The sequence below is a fragment of the Argopecten irradians genome, chromosome 16 (genome assembly GCF_041381155.1).
Source record: "Argopecten irradians isolate NY chromosome 16, Ai_NY, whole genome shotgun sequence".
NCBI lineage: Eukaryota > Metazoa > Mollusca > Bivalvia > Pectinida > Pectinidae > Argopecten > Argopecten irradians.
Window position 1 is genome coordinate 31,260,335 of NC_091149.1, and position 27,117 is coordinate 31,287,451.

Consider the following 27,117-nt stretch of genomic DNA (forward strand, 5'->3'; position numbering starts at 1 on the left):
AAGTAAATTATCCTATAAACTAACATTTACATTAAAATAAGTTTGTTTGTACGTTTCAGTACATATCCGGATTATTTACACGCGTCGGGACCAGGATTTAGTTTACGATAAATATTATAAACTTCCGGTTCGTTGGCGCCAAATTTGTCGTGAAAATGGGTGACAAGAAAGATACCGACTATGACCCGGCTTCATTACCGGATCTCTTGCCGATGTACTACAAGAAACTGTTCCCATATGGACCTTACTTTCGTTGGCTGAATTATGGAGGAGGTAAACATGCAAAATAATTGATCGAACTAACAATCCACTCCCCGTTATTAAAGGGGCGAATGATCCCGTATCGATATTTCGTAACGACACCTAGCAAATCAAGAATTCACCAACACAGGAATTATCAGATCAGAAAAACGAATCTTTTATGTAATGCATATGTCAATTTGCAGGCCGATCGACTGCAACTTGCATTATTCACCGATATTTGTAAAACGAATATTAATTAATAATCATACTCCTACTCCCTCCCATACTGCGAGTGTTGCAAGCCCCGATGTGAATATGATCCATAGTTCTTTTTCAAACTGATAAAAATGTGATATAAATTTTAAAAATGACTGTGATCTTTCTTTTTTAGCCCCCAAAACATACTTCACCAATCGAGAATTTTCATTTACCCTGAAAGATGATGTGTACATCCGTTATCAGTCGTTCGCTGACAAACAGGAGATGGAGAAGGAAATACAGAAGCGGTGTCCTTACAAAATTGATATTGGTGCTGTCTTCTCACACAGAGTAGGTCATGCACATTTCGGACACTGTATTCGACGTATACATAATTATAGCTCCCTTCCTTTCTGGAGAAGGAGTTGAAGTTGTATTAAACGTTCCCATCCCATTGATTTAATGATGTTTTACAACATGTGATGCCTCTCATCGATATGGTATTCCATATAGATTTCAATTATTGAGATAAACAAATGATATTTGAAACAACACTTGATTCTTCTCTAGTTCAAACTTCTAAGTCTACATGAAAATCGGAAACATTTGCATTACACCTATAAACAGCCTGGGTTTGATTTTGAAGGTAATTAATATATATATATATATAAAGCAACATGTTAATACTATTATGTTGAGTGTTTTGCAATTAACCGAAATTAAATGAAGTGTATCATTTTTTTTATTAAGTTTATCCATCATTATTCATGTTTTTCTAATTCTTTTGCATGTATTAAAGAATTTCTGGTAGAACCATATAACATATGGAAATGATTACATTTCAGCCCAAAGACCATAAGACCGTAAAGGCAGCAGCATTCCAGGCTCAGGAGAAGGAGCTGGTGTTTGATATAGATATGACGGACTACGATGATGTCCGCTCGTGCTGTTCGTAAGTAAATTCAGACAGAAAATAACATAATGTCTCTTATAGCTGCATAACACATTTAGAGATAAAACAATGACTTATAAAGTATAATTAACGCCAAACATTTCGGTGAAGGTGATTGAGACATATTTTTATGTCACAAACCCACAAATGCCAGAAGATGCTTGTACATGGCACAAATTAGATATCATAAAACTCCATTGTTGGAAAATTTAAACATTTTCAAGTCTTCCTGGAGTCAAGTGAGTTCATCAATTCTTTAAACCCTATGGATTTCAATAGATTACTGAAGAAAAAACATGATGTCAAAATTTTGCCCAGTTATGGCATACGTGACTGTAACTATTGTCCATGTTTATTTTACAGAGGGGCAGATATATGTGGACGCTGTTGGCCTTTGATGCAGATAGCTATAAAGATCATTGATAGGGCGTTACGGGGTAGGTGTCACACTTGGCTACTAGACATGTAATGATTTGAGTCTGTGACATTAATGCTTTTCGCTGCTAGTCATTTGGATTAGTAAACCCAAAAACTTTACTAGTCCAACTATTTAATCACAAGCCCAAATTAAATATACAGCCGTTTACGCGTTTTGTTTCAGCACTTCAGTCATGATCAGCTCAGGATTTTTGACCCAAATTACAGTCTGGATGCATTTGTGAATGCAAATTCTCACAAAATGATGCACCCAGACTTAAATACTCGCATACATAATTCACTCAAAATATGTTGCAATTGACCACAGCTCTTGTAAATATAGTAATATATAAATATAATAGGCGCGCTTACATCCGGGCCATTGAGAGTGATCAGGGCTCGGCATTAACCATTGCCCGACTACCCGGGGCTGGTTAGACCTCCTGTCGGGCAAGTCAGTTATGTCTTTGACTTGCCCGACTGGGCAGGTGGAGATTTTAGTTACATGTCATTAATTTGATACTTGTTTAGGTTGATGTATAGTTGATATCAGTCATTAAGATAAACTTGCAACAAAATCTGAAATCTGAAGCTGTCTGCACAGATTTCCTGGGGAGTTCCTATAGGACAGGAGAGTTGTCACCAATTATAACTACTACTTGGCTGACTGAACAGCAGGAACAATCTATTGCATTTTATCTTAACAACATATTCTGTTGCAAAAATTGCTATTTACAACTGTAACAATGTATCATTAAATATGATTATTAAATGGGACAGTTTGAGGTACGCAAGGATTTGAAAATGTACTGTCTAGTGACTACAGTATACACATATTAATTTGACAAAATTGGGCAAAGGTAGGTTTTTGTGGTCACCTGCCTGACAGGGCAAGTCCTTAAAAAAGTTAATGTCGAGCCCTGGTGATTTATATAAGTTGTATAACTTGTTTCTCAATCGATGTAAAATAAATAAAGTTTATATATATATATATACTAGGGCTGTCACGGGTACTAAATTTTGTCCCCGGGTACCCGAATTTTAGTACCCGACCCGTACCCGGGTACTCGACACAGATCTACTGCTTTTGTAACAAATTGAGTTACGTTATGTTTGCTGTTTAGCAAGATTGGTTGATCGACAGAGATTCGATGAAATCATATGTGAGTTCAGTAAAGATAGCTTCAGTCGTTAATTGTCTACTTCATTTCTATTTGACATTCATAATTGCTAATGAGCTGCCGTAAAGTGTCAGTCTAACCAGCGTGTCTGTAGCATATACCAGTCCCAGAGGAAATGTTTTTGCACATGCGCAACAGGAAGTACTACATTCGGACGGTCTCTTGTGTTATCCGATATGACTATAGTGTGACCTATTTAAGTGCACATGTCCGTCAAGCATCAAAAGACGGTCATGAGAAATAAAATGTATTGAAAAGATAAGGTGTCATCCTTGGTGAGTGAAAACAAAAACAAATGAATTGGATTTTGTAATACTTTTGATATACGTTCTAGACTTGTTTACGTACATCCAGACGAATTGTCCTATTTTGACGGGTACTCGGGTACACTTTTTTTGACTCGGTTACATCCCCAACCCGACCCGTAACCGGGTACTCGGGTACTCGTAACAGCCCTAATATATACTATGAAATCATTAATTTTCGTGGGGGTTTAATTTTCGTGGATTTCGTTTTTTTGACCAAAATCAACGAATTTACATCCCCACGAAAATATATATACATTGTAGGATGATTATTACCTCCCTACATAAGGTCTATTTCGGGGACAAGCATGACAAGTTCAAAGTTGGAAAATATTGTTCAAACAAAGATAGTTTTCAAAATTTCATAGACTTCATCTACATGTACCAACAAATAATTGATTTAGTATATCATGACTCTATCAATGTGACACGATAATTGTTTGTTGGACACATCTGTAAAAACACTGGCTGAGTACCGACTCTTGATTGTGATTGTAACTGTGTTGTGTGGTAGAGCTTAGTTCCGCTTGAGCGATCAAACAGTACATGTACAGGTGACAATGTTTACTGTGTATTTTAACAGTTATGTGTAAGGTCTTCTCCACGAATTTAAGTGCCAACGAAATTGTAAAATTTTAGAATCCACGAAAATTGAGCTCAACGAAAATAAATGATTTCACAGTAGTATTTACCAATTTTAATCAGGTGGGAGCCACTTGTCCAATCGGACTAGTACATTAGTCCGGCCCTGAAATTCCTAGTCGTGGACATCAGACTAGTGCTTAAATTCGCATACAGTGATTTTCTTACTCAATAGTTTCAGGGGCATGTACCTTTTCAAGTAGGAAAACACTATATTTTATTTATATTGATTCATGTATATTTTAGAACTTTTCGTTATTTGGGGCAAAATTTACATAAAATTGGGGAAATACTGCAAAATTTCTCAAGGGGAAGGGGCCTTTATTCTGCACACTCCCCAAATGTACCTTGAAAAATCACTGTTATCAAAGTATGAATTTGAAAGGACTTTGTATTAAACGTGGCCCTATGCATTCCTACATAGTCATCCTCAAATTTGAAAAATTGAAATTATCTAAATGTCAATTAATTATCAAAATAATTCTTCGGTTTTGACTACATATTGAAAAGCTAATCATGCATTGTTGTTTATAAGTTATATCATTAATTGTATTCAGAGCTTACTTCATTTTGTATATTCTTATTAGGTCATTTGTTACCTATAGTCATCATGTTTTGCCCGTCGTCATCCGCCATACTTTTCAAACTTTTCAAATTTTGAACTTCTTTTCAAGTTCTGCTGGTGCAATTTGGCTGAAACTTGCCTGAAATGATCTCGGCATGGTCTTGATAAAGTGTTTCAGGTTGATCCCAAATCAAAGATTGTCACCTTTACCCCATATCTAATTTCCTATATAACTGTCACCTCTTGTTTTTTTCAGATGACTTTGGTTTTAAACACATACTGTGGGTGTACTCTGGTCGTCGAGGCGTTCACTGTTGGGTTTGTGACGAGATTGCTAGGAAACTGTCAGCTCAGGGACGTACAGCTATAGCAGAATATCTTAGTGTTGTCAAGGTAACTAATGAGTTTATTTCACTAAATGCTCATTGCTGTCAAAACAGAAACAGTGACTTACAACAATTTGTTTTTAAGTATAGTCAAGACTGTTTAGGTGACCCCCTTTATGTAGTGACTAATATTTCAAGGTTCAGAAGTTATGGTTCAAATGACTTTTTCACAAACGCCAGTATTGTTTGATTGATCCTAGTGTAATGACTGTGCAGACATTGAAAGCTTTGGTGTTTGTTGTAGGGTGGTGAACAACAGACAAAGAAGGTGACGTTAGAGGAGCCGGTCCATCCCTCTATCAGACAGTCAATAGACGTCGTACGACAAAGTTTCAACGACTACGCTATTAAAAAGCAGGACTTCCTGGGAGATGAAGACAAACAGAAGAAAGTGTTAGCTCTTGTGCCAGATGAAAATATCCTTTTTAATCTGTAATGCTACTGAGTACTCTATCTTTGTAGCATCCAAACAGCTTATAACAGAGATATCCCATTCTTCATCTTATAACGTTGCATAGTGTTCCTATTCTTATTATTTGAATCTCATTGACTTTGTTTCTATGGTGACATCTGGTTACTATACAGAGGGTATCTGTGTATCTGATGTATTGTTACTGACTTTGTTACTATGGTAACATCTGGTTACTATACAGAGGGAATCTGTGTATCTGATGTAATGTTACTGACTTTGTTACTATGGTAACATCTGGTTACTATACAGAGGGAATCTGTATCTGATGTATTGTTACTGACTTTGTTACTATGGTAATGTCTGGTTACTATACAGATGGAATCTGTGTATCTGATGTATTGTTACTGACTTTGTTACTATGGTAACATCTGGTTACTATACAGATGGAATCTGTGTATCTGATGTATTGTTACTGACTTTGTTACTATGGTAACATCTGGTTACTATACAGAGGGAATCTGTGTATCTGATGTATTGTTACTGACTTTGTTACTATGGTAACATCTGGTTACTATACAGAGGGAATCTGTGTATCTGATGTATTGTTACTGACTTTGTTACTATGGTAACATCTGGTTACTATACAGAGGGAATCTGTGTATCTGATGTAATGTTACTGACTTTGTTACTATGGTAACATCTGGTTACTATACAGAGGGTATCTGTGTACCTGATGTATTGTTATTGACTTTGTTACTATGGTAACATCTGGTTACTATACAGAGGGAATCTGTATCTGATGTATTGTTACTGACTTTGTTACTATGGTAACATCTGGTTACTATACAGAGGGAATCTGTGTATCTGATGTAATGTTACTGACTTTGTTACTATGGTAACATCTGGTTACTATACAGAGGGAATCTGTGTATCTGATGTATTGTTACTGACTTTGTTACTATGGTAACATCTGGTTACTATACAGAGGGAATCTGTGTATCTGATGTATTGTTACTGACTTTGTTACTATGGTAACATCTGGTTACTATGCAGAGGGAATCTGTGTATCTGATGTATTGTTACTGACTATGTTACTATGGTAACATCTGGTTACTATACAGAGGGAATCTGTATCTGATGTAATGTTATTGACTTTGTTACTATGGTAACATCTGGTTACTATACAGAGGGAATCTGTGGATCTGATGTATTGTTACTGACTTTGTTACTATGGTAACATCTGGTAACTATACAGAGGGAATCTGTGTATCTGATGTATTGTTACTGACTTTGTTACTATGGTAACATCTGGTTACTATACAGAGGGAATCTGTATCTGATGTATTGTTACTGACTTTGTTACTATGGTAACATCTGGTTACTATACAGAGGGAATCTGTGTATCTGATGTATTGTTACTGTAGACATGAATGAAACTCTTACTCTAACATGTGTTTGCTACACCGAGGGAGTTTGTCCTGTTTACACATGTGCCATATTACATGGTTTCTATGGTAACAATTTTACCTGAACAATAAGCACAGCTGAGAACTACACTTGAGGACGATTTCAGCAAGGGAAACAACTCCAATAACTGGTGGGCCATCATAGAGAAAAGAGAAAAAGACTGTGTCTCAAAGGTGTGTGCATTCTACATCTACTGTCTCGTTGTGTACAATATACTGTATAGGAGTTCAATTTGTGGATGGTTTATTTCCTCTTTTTTCACTGAAATCTGTGAATTCTAAACACCAGCGAAATATTTGGAATTCTACTGACATAATAGAGATAGAATTACAATATGTTGTGTCGAGTAGCTGAGACAGTGTGTATATAACACATAACAGAGATATAATTAGAGTATGATGTGTTGAGAAGCTGAGACAGCGTGTATATAACACTCAATCTAATTAAAATTAGACGTGTAATTCCGCTCCACTACGATACTCTACATTACGCTCCAATACAAGATCTATCGATGCCCCGTTCGAGGTCACCTCAGCATGACCTCTGGCCTAGAATCTGATCATCTCGAGACGTATTATTATCAGTTTACACTTCCGAATGAATCAACCACACCGAAGATTCTGTAGGCGACACGCTGATTGGCTAACCATCATTAGATCTTGTATTGGAGCGTAACCTAGAGTATCGTAGTGAGCAGAATTACAAGTCTAATTTTAATTAGATTGATATAACACTCATTAACAATATATTAATGCTTTATCTGACATGTTGTGCCAGTTTTCAGATTGATTTATTTTCTATATGATGTCAATAATTTATTTTTCATAACATGATTCTAAAATCTTCTATGTGTAGGGTTCGTATAAGGCCTCGCACCATATTGTGGAGGAGATCATGCTCCAGTACTGTTACCCACGCCTGGACATCAACGTCAGTAAGGGTGTCAACCATCTCCTCAAAAGTCCTTTCTGTATTCACCCTAAAACAGGTAAAAATCAACATTGGCATTGCTCTTTTTTTATCCCCCGCCCAACGAAGTTGGCGGGGGATATACAAATGGGTTCCGTCAGTCCGTACGAATGGTTTCCGGAGCATAACTCTAAAACCAGTAGAGATATTTCCACGAAACTTCATACACACAATGGTCTTATGGTCTAGTAGTGCCTTTTGCTATTTTTAGCCCACCATCATCAGATGGTGGGCTATTCAAATCGCTTTTTGTCCGTGGTCCGTCGTCCGTCCGTCCATCCGTCCTTCCGTCCGTCAACAATTCTTGTTACCGCTATTTCTCAGAAAGTACTGAAGGGATCTTTTTAAATTTCACATGTAGGTTCCCCTAGGGGTCTGGTTGTGCATATTGTATTTTGGGACCAATCGGTCAACAAGATGGCCGACAGGCCGCTATCTTGGATTTTGACAATTGAAGTTTGTTACCGCTATTCTCAAAAAGTACTAAAGGGATCTGTGTCAAATTGCATGTGCAGGTTCCCCTAGGGGTCTAGTTGTGCATGTTGCATTTTGGGACCAATCGGTCAACAAGATGGCCGACAGGACGCCATCTTGGATTTTGATAGTTAAAGTTTGTTACTGCTATTTCTCAGAAAGTGCTGAAGGGATTCTTCATAAACTTCACATGTAGGTTCCCCTAGGGCTCTAGTTAATGTTGTGCATATCGTATTTTCAGACCGATCGGTCAACAAGATGGCCGACAGGCCGCCATCTTGGATTTTAATAGTTAAAGTTTGTTACCGCTATTTCTCATAAAGCCTTTAAGGGATTCTTCTCAAATTTCACATGTAGGTTTCCCTAGGGCCCTAGTTGTGCATATTGCATTTTGGGACTGATTGCTCAACAATATGGCCGACAGGCCGCCATCTTGGATTTTGACAATTGATGTTTGTTACCGCTATTTCTCAAAAAGTACTGAAGGGAGTTGTCTCAAATTTTATGAGCAGGTTCCCCTAGGTCCCTGGTTATGCATATTGCATTTTGGTACTGATTGATGAACAAGATGGCCGACAGGCTGCCATCATGAATTCTGATAATTGAAGTTTGTTACTGTTATGTATCTCAGAAAGTACTCAAAGGATCTTTCTCCATATGAAGTAATATGTAGTGAAAGTTTGAAAAGCAGAGAAAAGATCCCTCTTTCGTTTGTCAGACATAGATCATTCTTTGGTGGGCGCCAAGATCCCTCTGGGATCTCTTGTTAGGGTTGCATTTTTTGCATTTTTTCTGTAACCATGGAAACATTGCTGAAAATATCATACTTTTTTACCAGGTTCGTTTCCGGAGCATAACTCTAAAACCAGAAGAGATATTTCCATGAAACTTCATAGACACATTGTTCTTCTAATGGTCTAGTAGTGTCTTTTGCTATTTTTAGGTTTTCATCTTTTGCACTTTTTCCGTAACCATGGAAACATTGCTGAAAATATCATATTTTTGTACCAGGTTCATTTCCGCAGCAAAACTGGAAAACTGGTTGAGATATATGCACGGAACTCCATAGGCACATTAGTCTTATGGTCTTGTAGTGCCTTTTGCTATTTTAAGGTTTTCACTTTTTGTACTTTTTTCTGTAACCATGGAAACATTGCTGAAAATGGCAGATTTTTCTGATATAATCGTTTCCGGAGTACAACTCTAAAACCAGCAGAGATATTTCCATGAAACTTCATAGACACATTGTTCTTATGGTCTAGTTATGCCTTTTGCTATTTTTAGATTTTTAGCCCACCATCATCAGATGGTGGGCTATTCAAATCGCCTTTCGTCCGTGGTCCGTCGTTGGTCCGTCGTCCGTCCGTCCGTCCGTCTGTCCGTTAACAATTCTTGTTACCTCTATTTCTCAGAAAGTACTGAAGGGATCTTTCTCAAATTTCACATGTAGGTTCCCCTAGGGCCTTAGTTGTGCATTGTGCATTTTGGGACCAATCGGTCAACAAGATGGCCGACCGGCGGCCATCTTAGATTTTGATAGTTAAAGTTTGTTACCGCTATTTCTCAGAAAGTACTGAAGGGATCTTTCTCAAATTTCATATGTAGGTTCCCCTAGGGCCCTAATTGTGCATATTGCATTTTGGGACCGATCGGTAAACAAGATGTCCGACTGGCGGCCATCTTGGATTTTGATAGTTAATGTTTGTTACCGCTATTTCTCAGAAAGTACTGAAGGGAACTTTCTCAACTTTCATATGTAGGTTCCTCTAGGGCCCTAGTTGTGCATATTGCATTTTGGGACCAAACAGTCAACAAGATGGCCAACCGGCGGCCATCTTGGATTTTGATAGTTAAAGTTTGTTACTGCTATTTCTCAGAAAGTACTGAAGGGATCTTTCTCAAATTTAATATGCATGTTCCTCTTGAACCTTAGTTCTGCATATTGCATTTTGGAAGCGATCGGTCAATAGGATGGCCGACTGGTGACCATCTTGGATTTTGATAGTTAAAGTTTGTTACCGCTATTTCTCAGAAAGTACTGAAGGGATCTTTCTTAAATTTTATATGTAGGTTCCCCTAGGGCTCTAGTTGTGCATATTGCATTTTGGGACCAATCAGTCAACAAGATTGCCGACTGGCGGCCATCTTGGATTTTGATAGTTAAATTTTGTAACTGCTATTTCTCAGAAAGTACTGAAGGAATCTTTCTCAAATTTCATATGTAGGTTCCCCTAGGACCCTAGTTGTGCATATTGCATTTTAGGACAGTTTGGTCAACAAGATGGCGAAGGCGGCCATCTTGGATTTTGATAGTTAAAGTTTGTTACTGCTATTTCTCAGAAAGTACTGAAGGGATCTTTCTAATTTCATGTGCAGGTTCCTGAAGGGGTCTAGTGCATTTTCCGACTTATCGGTCAGCAAGATGATCGATAGGTAGCCATCTTGGATTTTGATAATTGAAGTTTGTTACTGCTACATATCTCAGAAAGTACTGAAAGGATCTTTCTCAAGTTTCATATATGTATAGTATGTAGTAAAAGTTTGAAAAGCAGGGAAAAGATCCCTCTTTCTGTTGTCATACATAGATCATTCTTTGGTGGGCCCCAAGATCCCTCTTGTTTTCTTGATTTCTTGTTACTTTTTGTGCTTTTTTCTGTAACCATAGAAACATTGCTGAAAATATCATATTTTTGTAGCAGGTTCATTTCCGGAGCATAACTCTAAAACCAGCAGAGATATTTCCATGAAACTTCATAGACACATTCTTTTTATGGTCTAGTAGTACCTTTTGCTATTTTTAGGTTTTCATTTTTTGCACTTTTTCCGTTACCATGGAAACATTGCTGAAAATATCATGGTAAATGGTAAATGTTACTTTGCAAAACTCCACCTATCTTTGAGTATATAGTCTTAATATAAATGTCAAGGCTGTTTACTTGATTCAGCAATTGCAGCCCCGCTCTACTTGAATTATACTCCATCTTCTTTAGCTCAACTTCCTTTTTCCTGGTTTTTTTCATACACATAAGTCTCCACAATCAAACTTACTTCAGCTTTGATATCTCCATTGGCGGGGGATCTGAATGACTATGTCCTTGTTTTTCATACACATAAGTCTCCACAATCAAACTTACTTCAGCTTTGATATCTCCATTGGCGGGGGATCTGAATGACTATGTCCTTGTTTTTCATACACATAAGTCTCCACAATCAAACTTACTTCAGCTTTGATATCTCCATTGGCGGGGGATCTGAATGACTATGTCCTTGTTTTTCATACACATAAGTCTCCACAATCAAACTTACTTCAGCTTTGATATCTCCATTGGCGGGGGATCTGAATGACTATTTCCTTGTTTTTCATACACATAAGTCTCCACAATCAAACTTACTTCAGCTTTGATATCTCCATTGGCGGGGGATCTGAATGACTATGTCCTTGTTTTTCATACACATAAGTCTCCACAATCAAACCTACTTCAGCTTTGATATCTCCATTGGCGGGGGATCTGAATGACTATGTCCTTGTTTTTCATACACATAAGTCTCCACAATCAAACTGACTTCAGCTTTGATATCTCCATTGGCGGGGGATCTGAATGACTATGTCCTTGTTTTTCATACACATAAGTCTCCACAATCAAACTTACTACAGCTTTGATATCTCCATTGGCGGGGGATCTGAATGACTATGTCCTTGTTCTTAACTCATTCACCCCTGAAGACACGTTTAGGCTCTTCTAAGTCAAAGACTAGACCAGTCTATTATGAAATTTCAGGGGTGAGTGAGTTAAATGACCATGGCCATTTCTGTTGTTGTCTCTATATTAAGCCACATTGTATCTCTCTTTACCAAATTTACCATTACCATATACTGTAAACCAACTTTCTTTTGTGACTTCTAATTTTCAAAGTTTCCGTTTCAAAACCATTTTTGAAATTGCGAAAATAAGTGACTATTCAGTAACTAATGTGTTAGTCCCTATCTTAATATTACAAAAAACTTTGCTTAGTAAAATAGATAGTAGGATTACTTTTATCAGATCAGATCTGCTATTAGAAAGTATATTGTTGTCAAATCTGAAATGATCTGTCCTGGTTTTGATTTCAGGTCGCGTTTGTGTCCCTATAGATGTTGACCATGTAGAGGAATTTGATCCCATGGCTGTGCCAACCATTAGGTAAGAGTCTCTTAATACTGTAAACAGTCTAATAAAATCTGTTACCTGTAAGCGATCGAGATCCGGTTATCTCAGTCGAGGGCTAAGATTTTGTAACTTAATCCCAACCGAGGCGTTAGCAAAATGTTATAAAATCTTAGCCCAAGACTGAGAGACCCGATCTCCATCACTTACAGATTTGAGGAAGTTGTGACAAATCTTAACGTTGAAATTCACAAAATGTAGGATGCTGTAGTAACTTGATAAAATGTATCTTAAACTTATGTCGCCGAGGCATGAAAAATAAAAAGTCATGGAATATCCTATGTAATGGACACTTAATTATCTTATATATATCAACCATTATCTAGATAGATTTATCTCTTGTGTATTCCTTTGTAGTCAGATACTTGATGAGTTGAACCAGACGTCCACGACAGGCACTGATGATTCAGGCAAAAAGATCAAAGGTAGGTCTCACAGCAGAAACATAAATTCCACTACACTTGTGAAATAGAGGATCTTACATGAGTGGATGTGTAATGTGAAATATATGATTTAGCCATGAGTGTATAAATTCTTTTTATCAATAACTAATATTTATGTAGACAAAAATTCCAGTCTCATTGCTTTAAAACAAAATTAGACTGATGCGACGTCTATCATGACGTCTAAGACTATAGTGCTACGTCATATTTGGATTATGATGTCAATATTACCTATGAAATCACAGTCGTGTCATTACACGTGACCTAAAATATTTATGACATGACTGAAAAGACCAGTTATGTGATAAATGTTTTCCCTCCAAATGAGTAGTTAAACGTCACTAAAGCATACTGGCGAAGACACCCGAGATGACAAGAAGCCCACCAGTTACATAATACTAAGAGCCAACACCTAATTCATAGTCCTTTCTATTTACAGATTATAAGAAGACATCTATGGGAGATTGTCTGAGAATATTTGAAAAGTTCCTGAAGGGTTTAGAGTCAAGTTGGTCTGGGAAAATTATTAAACAGAGTGGTGAGTATGGGTTAGTTTGTAATTCAAGTCGGTGACCTTCACCTGGAATGATTACAAATTGTCTGACCTTCATCTCTCGTGAATACAAAAGTCTGACCTTCATCTCTTGTGAATACAAATTTCTGTTACCTTCACCTCTAGTGATGACAATTGTATGTGACCTTCACCTCTAATGATTACAAATAGTATGTGACCTTCATCTCTTGTGAATACAAATTTCTGTGACCTTCACCTCTAATGGTTACAAATGGTCTGTGGCCTTCACCTCTAATAATTACAAATAGTATGTGACCCTCACCTTTAGTGATGACAAATAGCTATAGTCTGTGGCCTTCACCTCTAATAATTACAAATTGTCTGACCTTCACCTCTAATGATTACAAATAGGATGTGACCTTCACCATCAGTGTTTGAAAATTAATAGTTTGTGATCTTCACTTCAAGTGTTTACATATAGTCTGTGATATAGTGTTTCTAGGCTGTGACCTTCACCTCTAGTGTTTACAAATGGTATATGACCTTCACCTCTAGTGTTTACAAATGGTATGTGACCTTCACCTTTAGTGTTTACAAATGGTATGTGACCTTCACCTTTAGTGTTTACAAATGGTATCTAACCTTCACCTCTAGTGTTTACAAAAAGTCTATGACCTTTTTCTCTACTGGCTATTAAAATCTTCCTTTTTATTCCTGTTTTATTTCCAGATGAGAAGGGAGACTTCTGATGATACGTTGACAACAAAAACTGAGACTGGACACTGCCTTTACACAGACTAGGATAACATGTGAAATACAGTCAGAACGAGGACAAATTTCAGCCAGGAATTCTCATCCTCAAACCTTATAAAGAAATCACAGTAATCTGTTATCACGAGTCAGTGGGAACCAATGAAATCACAGTAATCTGTTATCATGAATCAGTGGGAACCAATGAAATTAGTCAAGCAGTTAATAAAGGAAATCGCATACTGGGTCTAATATTCAGGACATTTGTCTATATAGATATAACTATGTTCTTAACCCTGTACAAAAGCCTAATTAGACCTAACTTAGAATATGCAACCCAGGTATGGTCTCCACTGCTAAAAAAAGATCAGATCGCTCTCGAAAACGTCCAACGTAGAGCCACTAAAAGAGTTCACTCTATTGAAAATTTACCATACCATTCAAGACTTAAAAAGTTGGGACTTCCCACCTTAGAATATAGACGTAAAAGGAACGATGTGATCGAAGTCTATAAAATTCTGAATGGTATAGATAAACTAGATAAAGATAAGCTATTTACAATGTCTTCAGCTAATACTAGAGGTAATAGTTTAAAACTCTTTAAGAAACAGAGCAGGACTAAAGTCACACAAAGTATATTTAGTCGGCGAGTGGTAGATTCATGGAACTCCCTTCCCAACTTCGTAGTAGAAGCCCCTACTCTGAACTCGTTTAAAAACCGACTGAACACTCACTGGAATTCAGTACCATGCAAGTTTTACCCCAGTTTTTATATGGCACAACCGGACAACTATTTAGTAAATGAACAAAACGCGCCACAACTAGCTGGAACCAGCTAACTACGGTGTCTAAGAAGAGGTAACAGGTAACATGTAATTGATTGTTATAAGCATAGTTTGATATACACATATTAGAAACATCTGATAGGAACTTTTGACTGGAAATGAAAATTGTTATGTTATAATAATGAATTTGTTATAAACATATTTTACTGTAATCAGTATTTAAAATGAATAGTCGGGCAAAGGAAGGCTAAAGTCGTTAAAAATGGTGTTAACATATCCAGTATAAGTTCTTATGAAATACATTTAGAGAAAATAAAATTTCCTGTCCAAATTGCTCTGCATGCAAAGAAGTTAATTTATGTTATGGGAATCATTACATGTCCTTCCTGCCGGTTATGTCTGTGTTGATATTTCAATACAGCCTCGCTTTCAAAGAGTTATTTTTAGAAATATGCTTAATTTACACAGGGATTTTCCATAATTTCAATGGTCAGAACTGGACAACGCAAGCCGAACTGGGCCGCTGTTTTGATATGTAAGGACATTTGGAAGCCCAATGAACGCATTTAAACTGGTTTTATGCTCAACTATTCACTTTAAATCTCATAACAGCAAAATCCATTTTGGAAGGAGTGTAGAGATGTTTTTGCACAACAATATACTATGGCAATATAATGATATAAATTTATATTTTAAAATAAGATAAGTGCTTCTCAACATAATTGTTACTCCGAAAGAAAAAAGAAATCATCTATTGTTACACAAAAACATGTCATGATATACATGTTACCTGTTCATGATAATCGTCAATAAATATTTATCTGTTATTTGTAAAACCTCTTTGTTTGTATTCTAATCATCAAGCATGTCCTTACAGTGTATTAGATCTAGATGGTGGGCTGTTCAAATCGCCTTTTGTCCTTCCATTAACAATTGTTACCAGCTATTTCTCATAAAGCACTTGTTACTTGGAAGGACGACATTATACAAATATTGACCTATTTGTAAGTCAAGGAATTGTTAAACCTGAGAAAGATGATATTCCCCGAGGCCAAAGGCCGAGGGAAATATCACATTTCAAGGGTTTGACAAAATAAACAAATTTGAAGGAAAAATAACGACTATAATTTCAAGAAAATCTTCATCCACATATTCTCAGTAGGTACTTTTAGAATTTCTGATAGGCTTCTTCTCAATATACGTAATCTTCGAACGTATGGCTTCATTTCATATGTGTAAAATATTTTTCCTGATCCTACCTGGCAATGTTGTCTGCCATGTTTGATCGGCAATGCTCTATTTTGATTGGTCAAAATGTAGGAGAGAAAAGGGGAAGTCCCTGTGTCTATTTAAAGCTATGTTAATTACCGGATTTGCATTTTGTCGAAACTTGTCCAAGTGGTCTAAGCCAATCAGAAAACGACAAAACTCACAGTTATATAACAGTTGTTTGGTGTCTCTTACATCACTGACAAGTCTTAGAAGAACGACATACAAAACATAGTTGCTTTGTGTCTCAATCTAATTAAAATTAATACAAGATCTAACAATACCCCATTCTGGGTCACCTCAGGTCTACAATCAGAACATCTCAGGACGTACTGTTAGCTGTTTACACTTCTGAATGAATCAACCACAACAAAGATTTCGTAGTCTGATTGGCTAACCAAAGGTGTCATGCTGAGTTGACCCTGAAAGGGGAGTTGTTAGATTTGGTATTGGAGCGGAATTAAATGTCTAATTTCAATAAGATTGCTTGGTGTCCCTAACATCACTGACGAGTCTTAGAATGACGTCATAGTTAATTGGTGTCCCTAACATCAGTGACAAGTCTTAGCAGGACGTCATAGTTAATTGGTGTCCCTAACATCAGTGACGTATCTTAGAAGGACGACATAGTTAATTGGTGTCCCTAACATCAGTGACGTATCTTAGAAGGACGACATAGTTAATTGGTGTCCCTAACATCAGTGACGTATCTTAGAAGGACGACATAGTTAATTGGTGTCCATAACATCAGTGACAAGTCTTAGCAGGACGTCATAGTTAATTGGTGTCCATAACACCAGTGACAAGTCTTAGCAGGACGATATAGTTAATTGGTGTCCCTAACACCAGTGACGTATCTTAGAAGGACGACATAGTTAATTGGTGTCCCTAACATCAGTGACGTATCTTAGAAGGACGACATAGTTAATTGGTGTCCCTAACATCACTGACAAGTCTTAGCAGGACGACATAGTTAATTGGTGTCCCTAACATCAGTGACGTATCTTAGAAGGACGACATAGTTAATTGGTGTCCCTAACATCAGTGACGTATCTTAGAAGGACGACATAGTTAATTGGTGTCCCTAACATCACTGACAAGTCTTAGCAGGACGACATAGTTAATTGGTGTCCCTAACATCACTGACAAGTCTTAGCAGGACGACATAGTTAATTGGTGTCCCTAACATCAGTGACGTATCTTAGAAGGACGACATAGTTAATTGGTGTCCCTAACATCAGTGACAAGTCTTAGCAGGACGACATAGTTAATTGGTGTCCCTAACATCAGTGACAAGTCTTAGCAGGACGACATAGTTAATTGGTGTCCCTAACATCAGTGACGTATCTTAGCAGGACGTCATAGTTAATTGGTGTCCCTAACATCAGTGACGTATCTTAGAAGGACGACATAGTTAATTAGTGTCCATAACACCAGTGACGTATCTTAGAGACTAAGTGTCATAGTTTAATTGGTGTCCCTAACATCATGACAAGTCTTAGCAGGACGTCATAGTTAATTGGTGTCCATAACATCACTGACAAGTCTTAGCAGGACGACATAGTTAATTGGTGTCCCTAACATCACTGACAAGTCTTAGCAGGACGACATAGTTAATTGGTGTCCCTAACATCAGTGACGTATCTTAGAAGGACGACATAGTTAATTGGTGTCCCTAACATCAGTGACGTATCTTAGAATGACGTCATAGTTAATTGGTGTCCCTAACATCAGTGACGTATCTTAGAAGGACGACATAGTTAATTGGTGTCCATAACATCAGTGACATATCTTAGAAGGACGACATAGTTAATTGGTGTCCCTAACATCAGTGACGTATCTTAGCAGGACGACATAGTTAATTGGTGTCCCTAACATCAGTGACAAGTCTTAGCAGGACGTCATAGTTAATTGGTGTCCCTAACATCAGTGACGTATCTTAGAAGGACGACATAGTTAATTGGTGTCCCTAACATCAGTGACAAGTCTTAGAAGGACGACATAGTTAATTGGTGTCCCTAACATCAGTGACAAGTCTTAGAAGGACGACATAGTTAATTGGTGTCCCTAACATCAGTGACAAGTCTTAGCAGGACGTCATAGTTAATTGGTGTCCCTAACATCAGTGACGTATCTTAGAAGGACGACATAGTTAATTGGTGTCCCTAACATCAGTGACGTATCTTAGCAGGACGTCATAGTTAATTGGTGTCCCTAACATCAGTGACATATCTTAGCAGGACGTCATAGTTAATTGGTGTCCCTAACATCAGTGACGTATCTTAGAAGGACGACATAGTTAATTGGTGTCCCTAACATCAGTGACAAGTCTTAGCAGGACGACATAGTTAATTGGTGTCCCTAACATCAGTGACGTATCTTAGCAGGACGACATAGTTAATTGGTGTCCCTAACATCAGTGACGTATCTTAGAAGGACGACATAGTTAATTGGTGTCCCTAACATCAGTGACAAGTCTTAGAAGGACGACATAGTTAATTGGTGTCCCTAACATCAGTGACGTATCTTAGCAGGACGTCATAGTTAATTGGTGTCCCTAACATCAGTGACATATCTTAGAAGGACGACATAGTTAATTGGTGTCCCTAACATCACTGACAAGTCTTAGCAGGACGACATAGTTAATTGGTGTCCCTAACATCAGTGACGTATCTTAGCAGGACGACATAGTTAATTGGTGTCCCTAACATCACTGACAAGTCTTAGCAGGACGACATAGTTAATTGGTGTCCCTAACATCAGTGACAAGTATCTTAGAAGGACGACATAGTTAATTGGTGTCCCTAACATCAGTGACTATCTTAGAAGGACGACATAGTTAATTGGTGTCCCTAACATCACTGACAAGTCTTAGCAGGACGACATAGTTAATTGGTGTCCCTAACATCAGTGACAAGTCTTAGCAGGACGACATAGTTAATTGGTGTCCCTAACATCAGTGACGTATCTTAGAAGGACGACATAGTTAATTGGTGTCCCTAACATCACTGACAAGTCTTAGCAGGACGACATAGTTAATTGGTGTCCCTAACATCATGACAGTATCTTAGCAGGACGACATAGTTAATTGGTGTCCCTAACACACAGTGACAAGTCTTAGCAGGACGACATAGTTAATTGGTGTCCCTAACATCAGTGACGTATCTTAGAAGGACGACATAGTTAATTGGTGTCCCTAACATCAGTGACAAGTCTTAGCAGGACGACATAGTTAATTGGTGTCCCTAACATCAGTGACAAGTCTTAGCAGGACGACATAGTTAATTGGTGTCCCTAACATCAGTGACGTATCTTAGAAGGACGACATAGTTAATTGGTGTCCCTAACATCAGTGACAAGTCTTAGCAGGACGACATAGTTAATTGGTGTCCCTAACATCAGTGACGTATCTTAGAAGGACGACATAGTTAATTGGTGTCCCTAACATCAGTGACGTATCTTAGAAGGACGACATAGTTAATTGGTGTCCCTAACATCAGTGACAAGTCTTAGCAGGACGTCATAGTTAATTGGTGTCCCTAACATCAGTGACGTATCTTAGAAGGACGACATAGTTAATTGGTGTCCCTAACATCAGTGACGTATCTTAGCAGGCGACATAGTTAATTGGTGTCCCTAACATCAGTGACAAGTCTTATCTTAGAAGGACGACATAGTTAATTGGTGTCCCTAACATCAGTGACGTATCTTAGAAGGACGACATAGTTAATTGGTGTCCCTAACATCAGTGACAAGTCTTAACAGGACGTCATAGTTAATTGGTGTCCCTAACATCAGTGACGTATCTTAGAAGGACGACATAGTTAATTGGTGTCCCTAACATCAGTGACGTATCTTAGAAGGACGTCATAGTTAATTGGTGTCCATAACATCAGTGACGTATCTTAGAAGGACGACATAGTTAATTGGTGTCCCTAACATCAGTGACGTATCTTAGCAGGACGACATAGTTAATTGGTGTCCCTAACATCAGTGACGTATCTTAGCAGGACGTCATAGTTAATTGGTGTCCCTAACATCAGTGACGTATCTTAGAATGACGTCATAGTTAATTGGTGTCCCTAACATCAGTGACGTATCTTAGAAGGACGACATAGTTAATTGGTGTCCATAACATCAGTGACAAGTCTTAGCAGGACGTCATAGTTAATTGGTGTCCCTAACATCAGTGACGTATCTTAGAAGGACGACATAGTTAATTGGTGTCCCTAACATCAGTGACAAGTCTTAGCAGGACGTCATAGTTAATTGGTGTCCATAACATCAGTGACGTATCTTAGAAGGACGACATAGTTAATTGGTGTCCATAACATCAGTGACAAGTCTTAGCAGGACGACATAGTTAATTGGTGTCCCTAACATCAGTGACGTATCTTAGAAGGACGACATAGTTAATTGGTGTCCCTAACATCAGTGACGTATCTTAGAAGGACGACATAGTTAATTGGTGTCCCTAACATCAGTGACAAGTCTTAGCAGGACGTCATAGTTAATTGGTGTCCCTAACATCAGTGACGTATCTTAGAAGGACGACATAGTTAATTGGTGTCCCTAACATCAGTGACGTATCTTAGAAGGACGACATAGTTAATTGGTGTCCCTAACATCAGTGACGTATCTTAGAAGGACGACATAGTTAATTGGTGTCCATAACATCAGTGACAAGTCTTAGCAGGACGTCATAGTTAATTGGTGTCCCTAACATCAGTGACGTATCTTAGAAGGACGACATAGTTAATTGGTGTCCCTAACATCAGTGACGTATCTTAGAAGGACGACATAGTTAATTGGTGTCCCTAACATCAGTGACGTATCTTAGAAGGACGACATAGTTAATTGGTGTCCCTAACATCAGTGACGTATCTTAGAAGGACGTCATAGTTAATTGGTGTCCCTAACATCAGTGACGTATCTTAGAAGGACGACATAGTTAATTGGTGTCCCTAACATCAGTGACGTATCTTAGAAGGACGACATAGTTAATTGGTGTCCCTAACATCAGTGACGTATCTTAGAAGGACGTCATAGTTAATTGGTGTCCCTAACATCAGTGACGTATCTTAGAAGGACGACATAGTTAATTGGTGTCCCTAACATCAGTGACGTATCTTAGAAGGACGACATAGTTAATTGGTGTCCCTAACATCAGTGACGTATCTTAGAAGGACGACATAGTTAATTGGTGTCCCTAACATCAGTGACGTATCTTAGAAGGACGACATAGTTAATTGGTGTCCCTAACATCAGTGACGTATCTTAGAAGGACGACATAGTTAATTGGTGTCCCTAACATCAGTGACGTATCTTAGAAGGACGACATAGTTAATTGGTGTCCCTAACATCAGTGACGTATCTTAGCAGGACGACATAGTTAATTGGTGTCCCTAACATCAGTGACGTATCTTAGAAGGACGACATAGTTAATTGGTGTCCCTAACATCAGTGACAAGTCTTAGCAGGACGTCATAGTTAATTGGTGTCCCTAACATCAGTGACGTATCTTAGAAGGACGACATAGTTAATTGGTGTCCCTAACATCAGTGACAAGTCTTAGAAGGACGACATAGTTAATTGGTGTCCCTAACATCAGTGACGTATCTTAGAAGGACGACATAGTTAATTGTGTGTCCCTAACATCAGTGACTATCTTAGAAGGACGACATAGTTAATTGGTGTCCCTAACATCAGTGACAGTCTTAGCAGGACGTCATAGTTAATTGGTGTCCCTAACATCAGTGACGTATCTTAGAAGGACGACATAGTTAATTGGTGTCCCTAACATCAGTGACAAGTCTTAGCAGGACGACATAGTTAATTGGTGTCCCTAACATCAGTGACGTATCTTAGAAGGACGACATAGTTAATTGGTGTCCCTAACATCAGTGACAAGTCTTAGCAGGACGACATAGTTAATTGGTGTCCCTAACATCAGTGACGTATCTTAGAAGGACGTCATAGTTAATTGGTGTCCCTAACATCAGTGACTATCTTAGAAGGACGACATAGTTAATTGGTGTCCCTAACACATCAGTGACATAGTATCTTAGCAGGACGACATAGTTAATTGGTGTCCCTAACATCAGTGACGTATCTTAGCAGGACGACATAGTTAATTGGTGTCCCTAACATCAGTGACGTATCTTAGAAGGACGACATAGTTAATTGGTGTCCCTAACATCAGTGACGTATCTTAGAAGGACGACATAGTTAATTGGTGTCCCATAACATCAGTGACGTATCTTAGCAGGACGTCATAGTTAATTGGTGTCCCTAACATCAGTGACGTATCTTAGAAGGACGACATAGTTAATTGGTGTCCTAACATCAGTGACGTAGTCTTAGCAGGACGTCATAGTTAATTGGTGTCCCTAACATCAGTGACGTATCTTAGAAGGACGACATAGTTAATTGGTGTCCATAACATCAGTGACGTATCTTAGCAGGACGACATAGTTAATTGGTGTCCATAACATCAGTGACGTATCTTAGCAGGACGTCATAGTTAATTGGTGTCCCTAACATCAGTGACGTATCTTAGAAGGACGACATAGTTAATTGGTGTCCCTAACATCAGTGACGTATCTTAGCAGGACGTCATAGTTAATTGGTGTCCCTAACATCAGTGACGTATCTTAGACAGGACGACATAGTTAATTGGTGTCCATAAACATCAGTGACGTATCTTAGAAGGACGACATAGTTAATTGGTGTCCCTAACATCAGTGACGTATCTTAGCAGGACGACATAGTTAATTGGTGTCCCTAACATCAGTGACGTATCTTAGAAGGACGACATAGTTAATTGGTGTCCCTAACATCAGTGACGTATCTTAGCAGGACGTCATAGTTAATTGGTGTCCCTAACATCAGTGACGTATCTTAGAAGGACGACATAGTTAATTGGTGTCCCTAACATCAGTGACGTATCTTAGCAGGACGACATAGTTAATTGGTGTCCCTAACATCAGTGACGTATCTAGTCTTAACAGGACGACATAGTTAATTGGTGTCCCTAACATCAGTGACGTATCTTAGAAGGACGACATAGTTTAATTGGTGTCCCTAACATCAGTGACGTATCTTAGAAGGACGACATAGTTAATTGGTGTCCCTAACATCAGTGACGTATCTTAGAAGGACGACATAGTTAATTGGTGTCCCTAACATCAGTGACAAGTCTTAGCAGGACGACATAGTTAATTGGTGTCCCTAACATCAGTGACGTATCTTAGAAGGACGACATAGTTAATTGGTGTCCCTAACATCAGTGACGTATCTTAGCAGGACGACATAGTTAATTGGTGTCCCTAACATCAGTGACGTAGTCTTAGCAGGACGACATAGTTAATTGGTGTCCCTAACATCATCTTAGAAGGACGACATAGTTAATTGGTGTCCCTAACATCAGTGACGTATCTTAGCAGGACGACATAGTTAATTGGTGTCCCTAACATCAGTGACGTATCTTAGCAGGACGACATAGTTAATTGGTGTCCCTAACATCAGTGACGTATCTTAGCAGGACGACATAGTTAATTGGTGTCCCTAACATCAGTGAGTATCTTAGAAGGACGACATAGTTAATTGGTGTCCCTAACATCAGTGACGTATCTTAGCAGGACGACATAGTTAATTGGTGTCCCTAACATCAGTGACGTATCTTAGAAGGACGACATAGTTAATTGGTGTCCCTAACATCAGTGACGTATCTTAGCAGGACGTCATAGTTAATTGGTGTCCCTAACATCAAGTGACGTAATCTTAGCAGGACGACATAGTTAATTGGTGTCCCTAACATCAGTGACGTATCTTAGAAGGACGTCATAGTTAATTGGTGTCCCCTAACATCAGTGACGTATCTTAGCAGCAGGACGACATAGTTTAATTGGTGTCCCTAACATCATGACAGTAGCTTAGAAGGACGTCCATAGTTAATTGGTGTCCCTAACATCAGTGACGTATCTTAGAAGGACGACATAGTTAATGGTCTGGTGTCCCTAACATCACTGCCAAGTCTTAAGCAGGGACGACATAGTTAATTGGGTGTCCCTAACATAGTGACGTATCTTAGAAGGACGACATAGTTAATTGGTGTCCCTAACATCAGTGACAAGTCTTAGCAGGACGTCCAATAGTAATTGGTGTCCCTAACATGCAGTGACGTATCTTAGCACAGGACGACATAGTTTAATTGGTGTCCCTAACATCAGTGACGTATCTTAGTAAGGACGACATAGTTAATTGGTGTCCACTAACATCAGTGACAAGTCTTAGCAGACGTCATAGTTTAATTGGTGTCCCATAACATCAGTGACGTATCTAGAAGGACGACATAGTTAATTGGTGTCCATCAGTACCATCAGGGACGTATCTTATGCAGGACGTCACAGAGTTATTTGGTCTGTCCCTAACATCAGTGACGTATCTTAGCAGGACGACAATAGTTAAGTTGGTGTCCCTAACATCAGTGACGTAATCTTAGAAGGACGACATATTAAAAAATTTTTGGTGTCCCTAACATCATGACAAGTATCTTTAAGCAGGACGTCATAGTTTTAATTGGTGTCCCTAACATCAGTGACGGTAATCTTAGAAGGACCGACATAGTTCTAATTGGTGTCCCCTAACATCAGTGACGTATCTTGACGTCATAAGTCACCTATCTTAGTATCTAGGCAGGACGACATAGTTAATTGGTGTCCCTAACATCAGTGACGTATCTTAGCAAGGACGACATAGTTTAATTGGTGTCCCTATAACAACATGACAGTAAAGGACGTAATCTTAGAAGACGCTTAACACATAGTTTAATTGGTGTCCCTAACTTTGAGGTATCAGAAATTTGACGTATCTTAGACAGGATTTGGTTTCAAAAATGCATAGTGTTAACTTGATTTAAAAGGACTAACACTTATGGAGTGAAATAGCATTAATAACTTTAATTTCCCTAAATAATATCTTGAAATTCAAGGGTTCAAATGGTTTATTGTCAACTAAAATGTAAGGACTCATGATTATCGTAGTAAAATCAGACTTATCCAAAAGGCAAAATCCACTTATTAAGATTATTCATATGTGCGGCCATCTTGAATTCTTCAAAATGGGATGGGTTCCTTCTACTTAAAAAAATAAACACTTAGAACATGGGATGATATATTAAATGTTGTAAATAAGTAGCATCATGGATGTTTAAAACAGAACATATTATTCGACTTAATTCTATTGCAAATACAGAATGGACGTCGGTTAGTGTTAAAACTGCCAATCTTGATTTCAAAATGGATTCTGGTTGAAATTAAACTCTATTGAATATTTAAATTATTTAAAAGTTTGGGTATTTCATATTTTAGCTGGTATAAGAACGTGAGTTATGGGTCACAGGAGGTGGGTTTTTTTTTGCGGCCATTTTGAAAACCATATGGCTGGCCGCTAGGGGCAATGATTTTTTGGGGTCCATTTTTTTCCTGGAAAACCTTATTTCCCTTGGCCACTGCATCACTTCTCATAGGAAAAACTCTAACTCTTGTATCAATGAATTTACTTGCATTTATTGATAACTAGCGATAGGTATACGCCGATGATAACTAGCGATAGGTATACGCCGACACAATTTACAAATATTCAAACTCAATCTCTCATCCACATCGTACTATAAACCTACATTAATCCCCACTGTGCAAATCATAAGCATTATGAAATACAAACCAATACAACTTGCTTAAATGTATATCTTCTAAAAAAATATATAGATTAGATATATAAAATATACAATTGTTAATTCTCAATAACACTTGTGTCGCCTCTGGTCTACCCTCGCTGAATGAAACACGTTGTACCTAACACCGTGCACTGCACGTGCAAACACCCTTGCGCCACCTATGAGAAAACTCGCAACATAAGGGAAAATAATTTCCGTCTAATTCGCTCCGCTCAAACCACGGAAATTTTATGTCATGAAGAAGCCATATGCAAAGTTTCATGCTTTCTTCAAACTATGAATGATTTTGCCGAAAAATCGACCTTAGCCGCTCCACTATTAGACATATTTTGGTATTCAGCCAAATTAACGTGGTAGGAAGTTTTTACTACTAATTAAGATGGGCATATTTATGCCGTTTTTACCACAGGGACCTGGCACGATTTTTTTTTAAACTAACAGTATACATATAATATTAGTATATAATATATATAGTATACACTATTGGTTAAAAAATTTTCGTGCCAGGTCCCTGTGGTTTTTACAACAAATGGTCAAAATGAGAAGTACAAAATATAAAAAAAAAAGATATAACATTGGCTAATACCAAAATGGGTGTTTTACCAAAAATCTAAGTATAGTTGTAGTATTGGTGTTTGTATCGACGTCCTGCGTTCACACGGTAACGATACTTCTGTAAGGGGGGCGTACCCGAAGACGCTCTAATCTCTCCATTTTATTTTCCAAATAGAGACATATGTTAACATTTTTGATTATTTAAAATAGACAATCTGTTATGAAATATTCAATGCCCCCAAGTTTAAAAATAGACCAATCTGTTACTTATAAATCCTTGATGCCCCTAATCACTGCGTGTGGTTTTTTTTTTGTTTCTTTGTTTGTTTGGGTTTTTTTCAAAAGAGAAATAAGCTGTTGATTAGTTAGACATGATATAGATCTATCCCTACAGATAATGTGGAAAATGGTTATGTAAAACATCCGTGATAGGGAAAATAAGAGAAGTGTCACGATTTGGCGCGAAAAGTTTGTAGACTGTCATTTAAACCGAATCACTACTCGTGAACTTCAGAAGACAAGTATTGTTAAATCTTGACAAGACTGTTCTTGTTTTGTTTAATGTCAACTGTATTTTTTATTTTTCAATATCACATAGGATATATATCTTTATGAGTTATGAAATTGAAGGTCTAAAACTTTACAC

At 38.0% G+C, this 27,117-nt stretch overlaps 1 protein-coding gene across 1 annotated transcript; it reads left to right on the plus strand.

The window, feature by feature from the left end:
- Positions 1 to 114: 114 nt before the first annotated feature.
- Positions 115 to 15,735, plus strand: LOC138310481 (DNA primase small subunit-like). Its single transcript, XM_069251709.1, has 12 exons — positions 115 to 273; positions 635 to 792; positions 1,287 to 1,393; positions 1,757 to 1,830; positions 4,760 to 4,896; positions 5,134 to 5,305; positions 6,844 to 6,941; positions 7,624 to 7,756; positions 12,323 to 12,392; positions 12,774 to 12,841; positions 13,299 to 13,397; positions 14,103 to 15,735. The coding sequence occupies exons 1-12, from the start codon at positions 156 to 158 to the stop codon at positions 14,120 to 14,122; spliced, it is 1,254 nt and encodes a 417-aa protein (XP_069107810.1). The 5' UTR covers positions 115 to 155; the 3' UTR covers positions 14,123 to 15,735.
- Positions 15,736 to 27,117: the final 11,382 nt, after the last annotated feature.

Coding starts and splice junctions, on each gene's coding strand:
- LOC138310481 (XM_069251709.1), top strand. CDS start 156: ATGGGTGACAAGAAAGATACCGACTATGACCCGGCTTCATTACCGGAT. Junction 1,394..1,756: donor GATGTCCGCTCGTGCTGTTC/GTAAGTAAATTC, acceptor TTTATTTTACAG/AGGGGCAGATATATGTGGAC. Junction 13,398..14,102: donor GAAAATTATTAAACAGAGTG/GTGAGTATGGGT, acceptor TTTTATTTCCAG/ATGAGAAGGGAGACTTCTGA.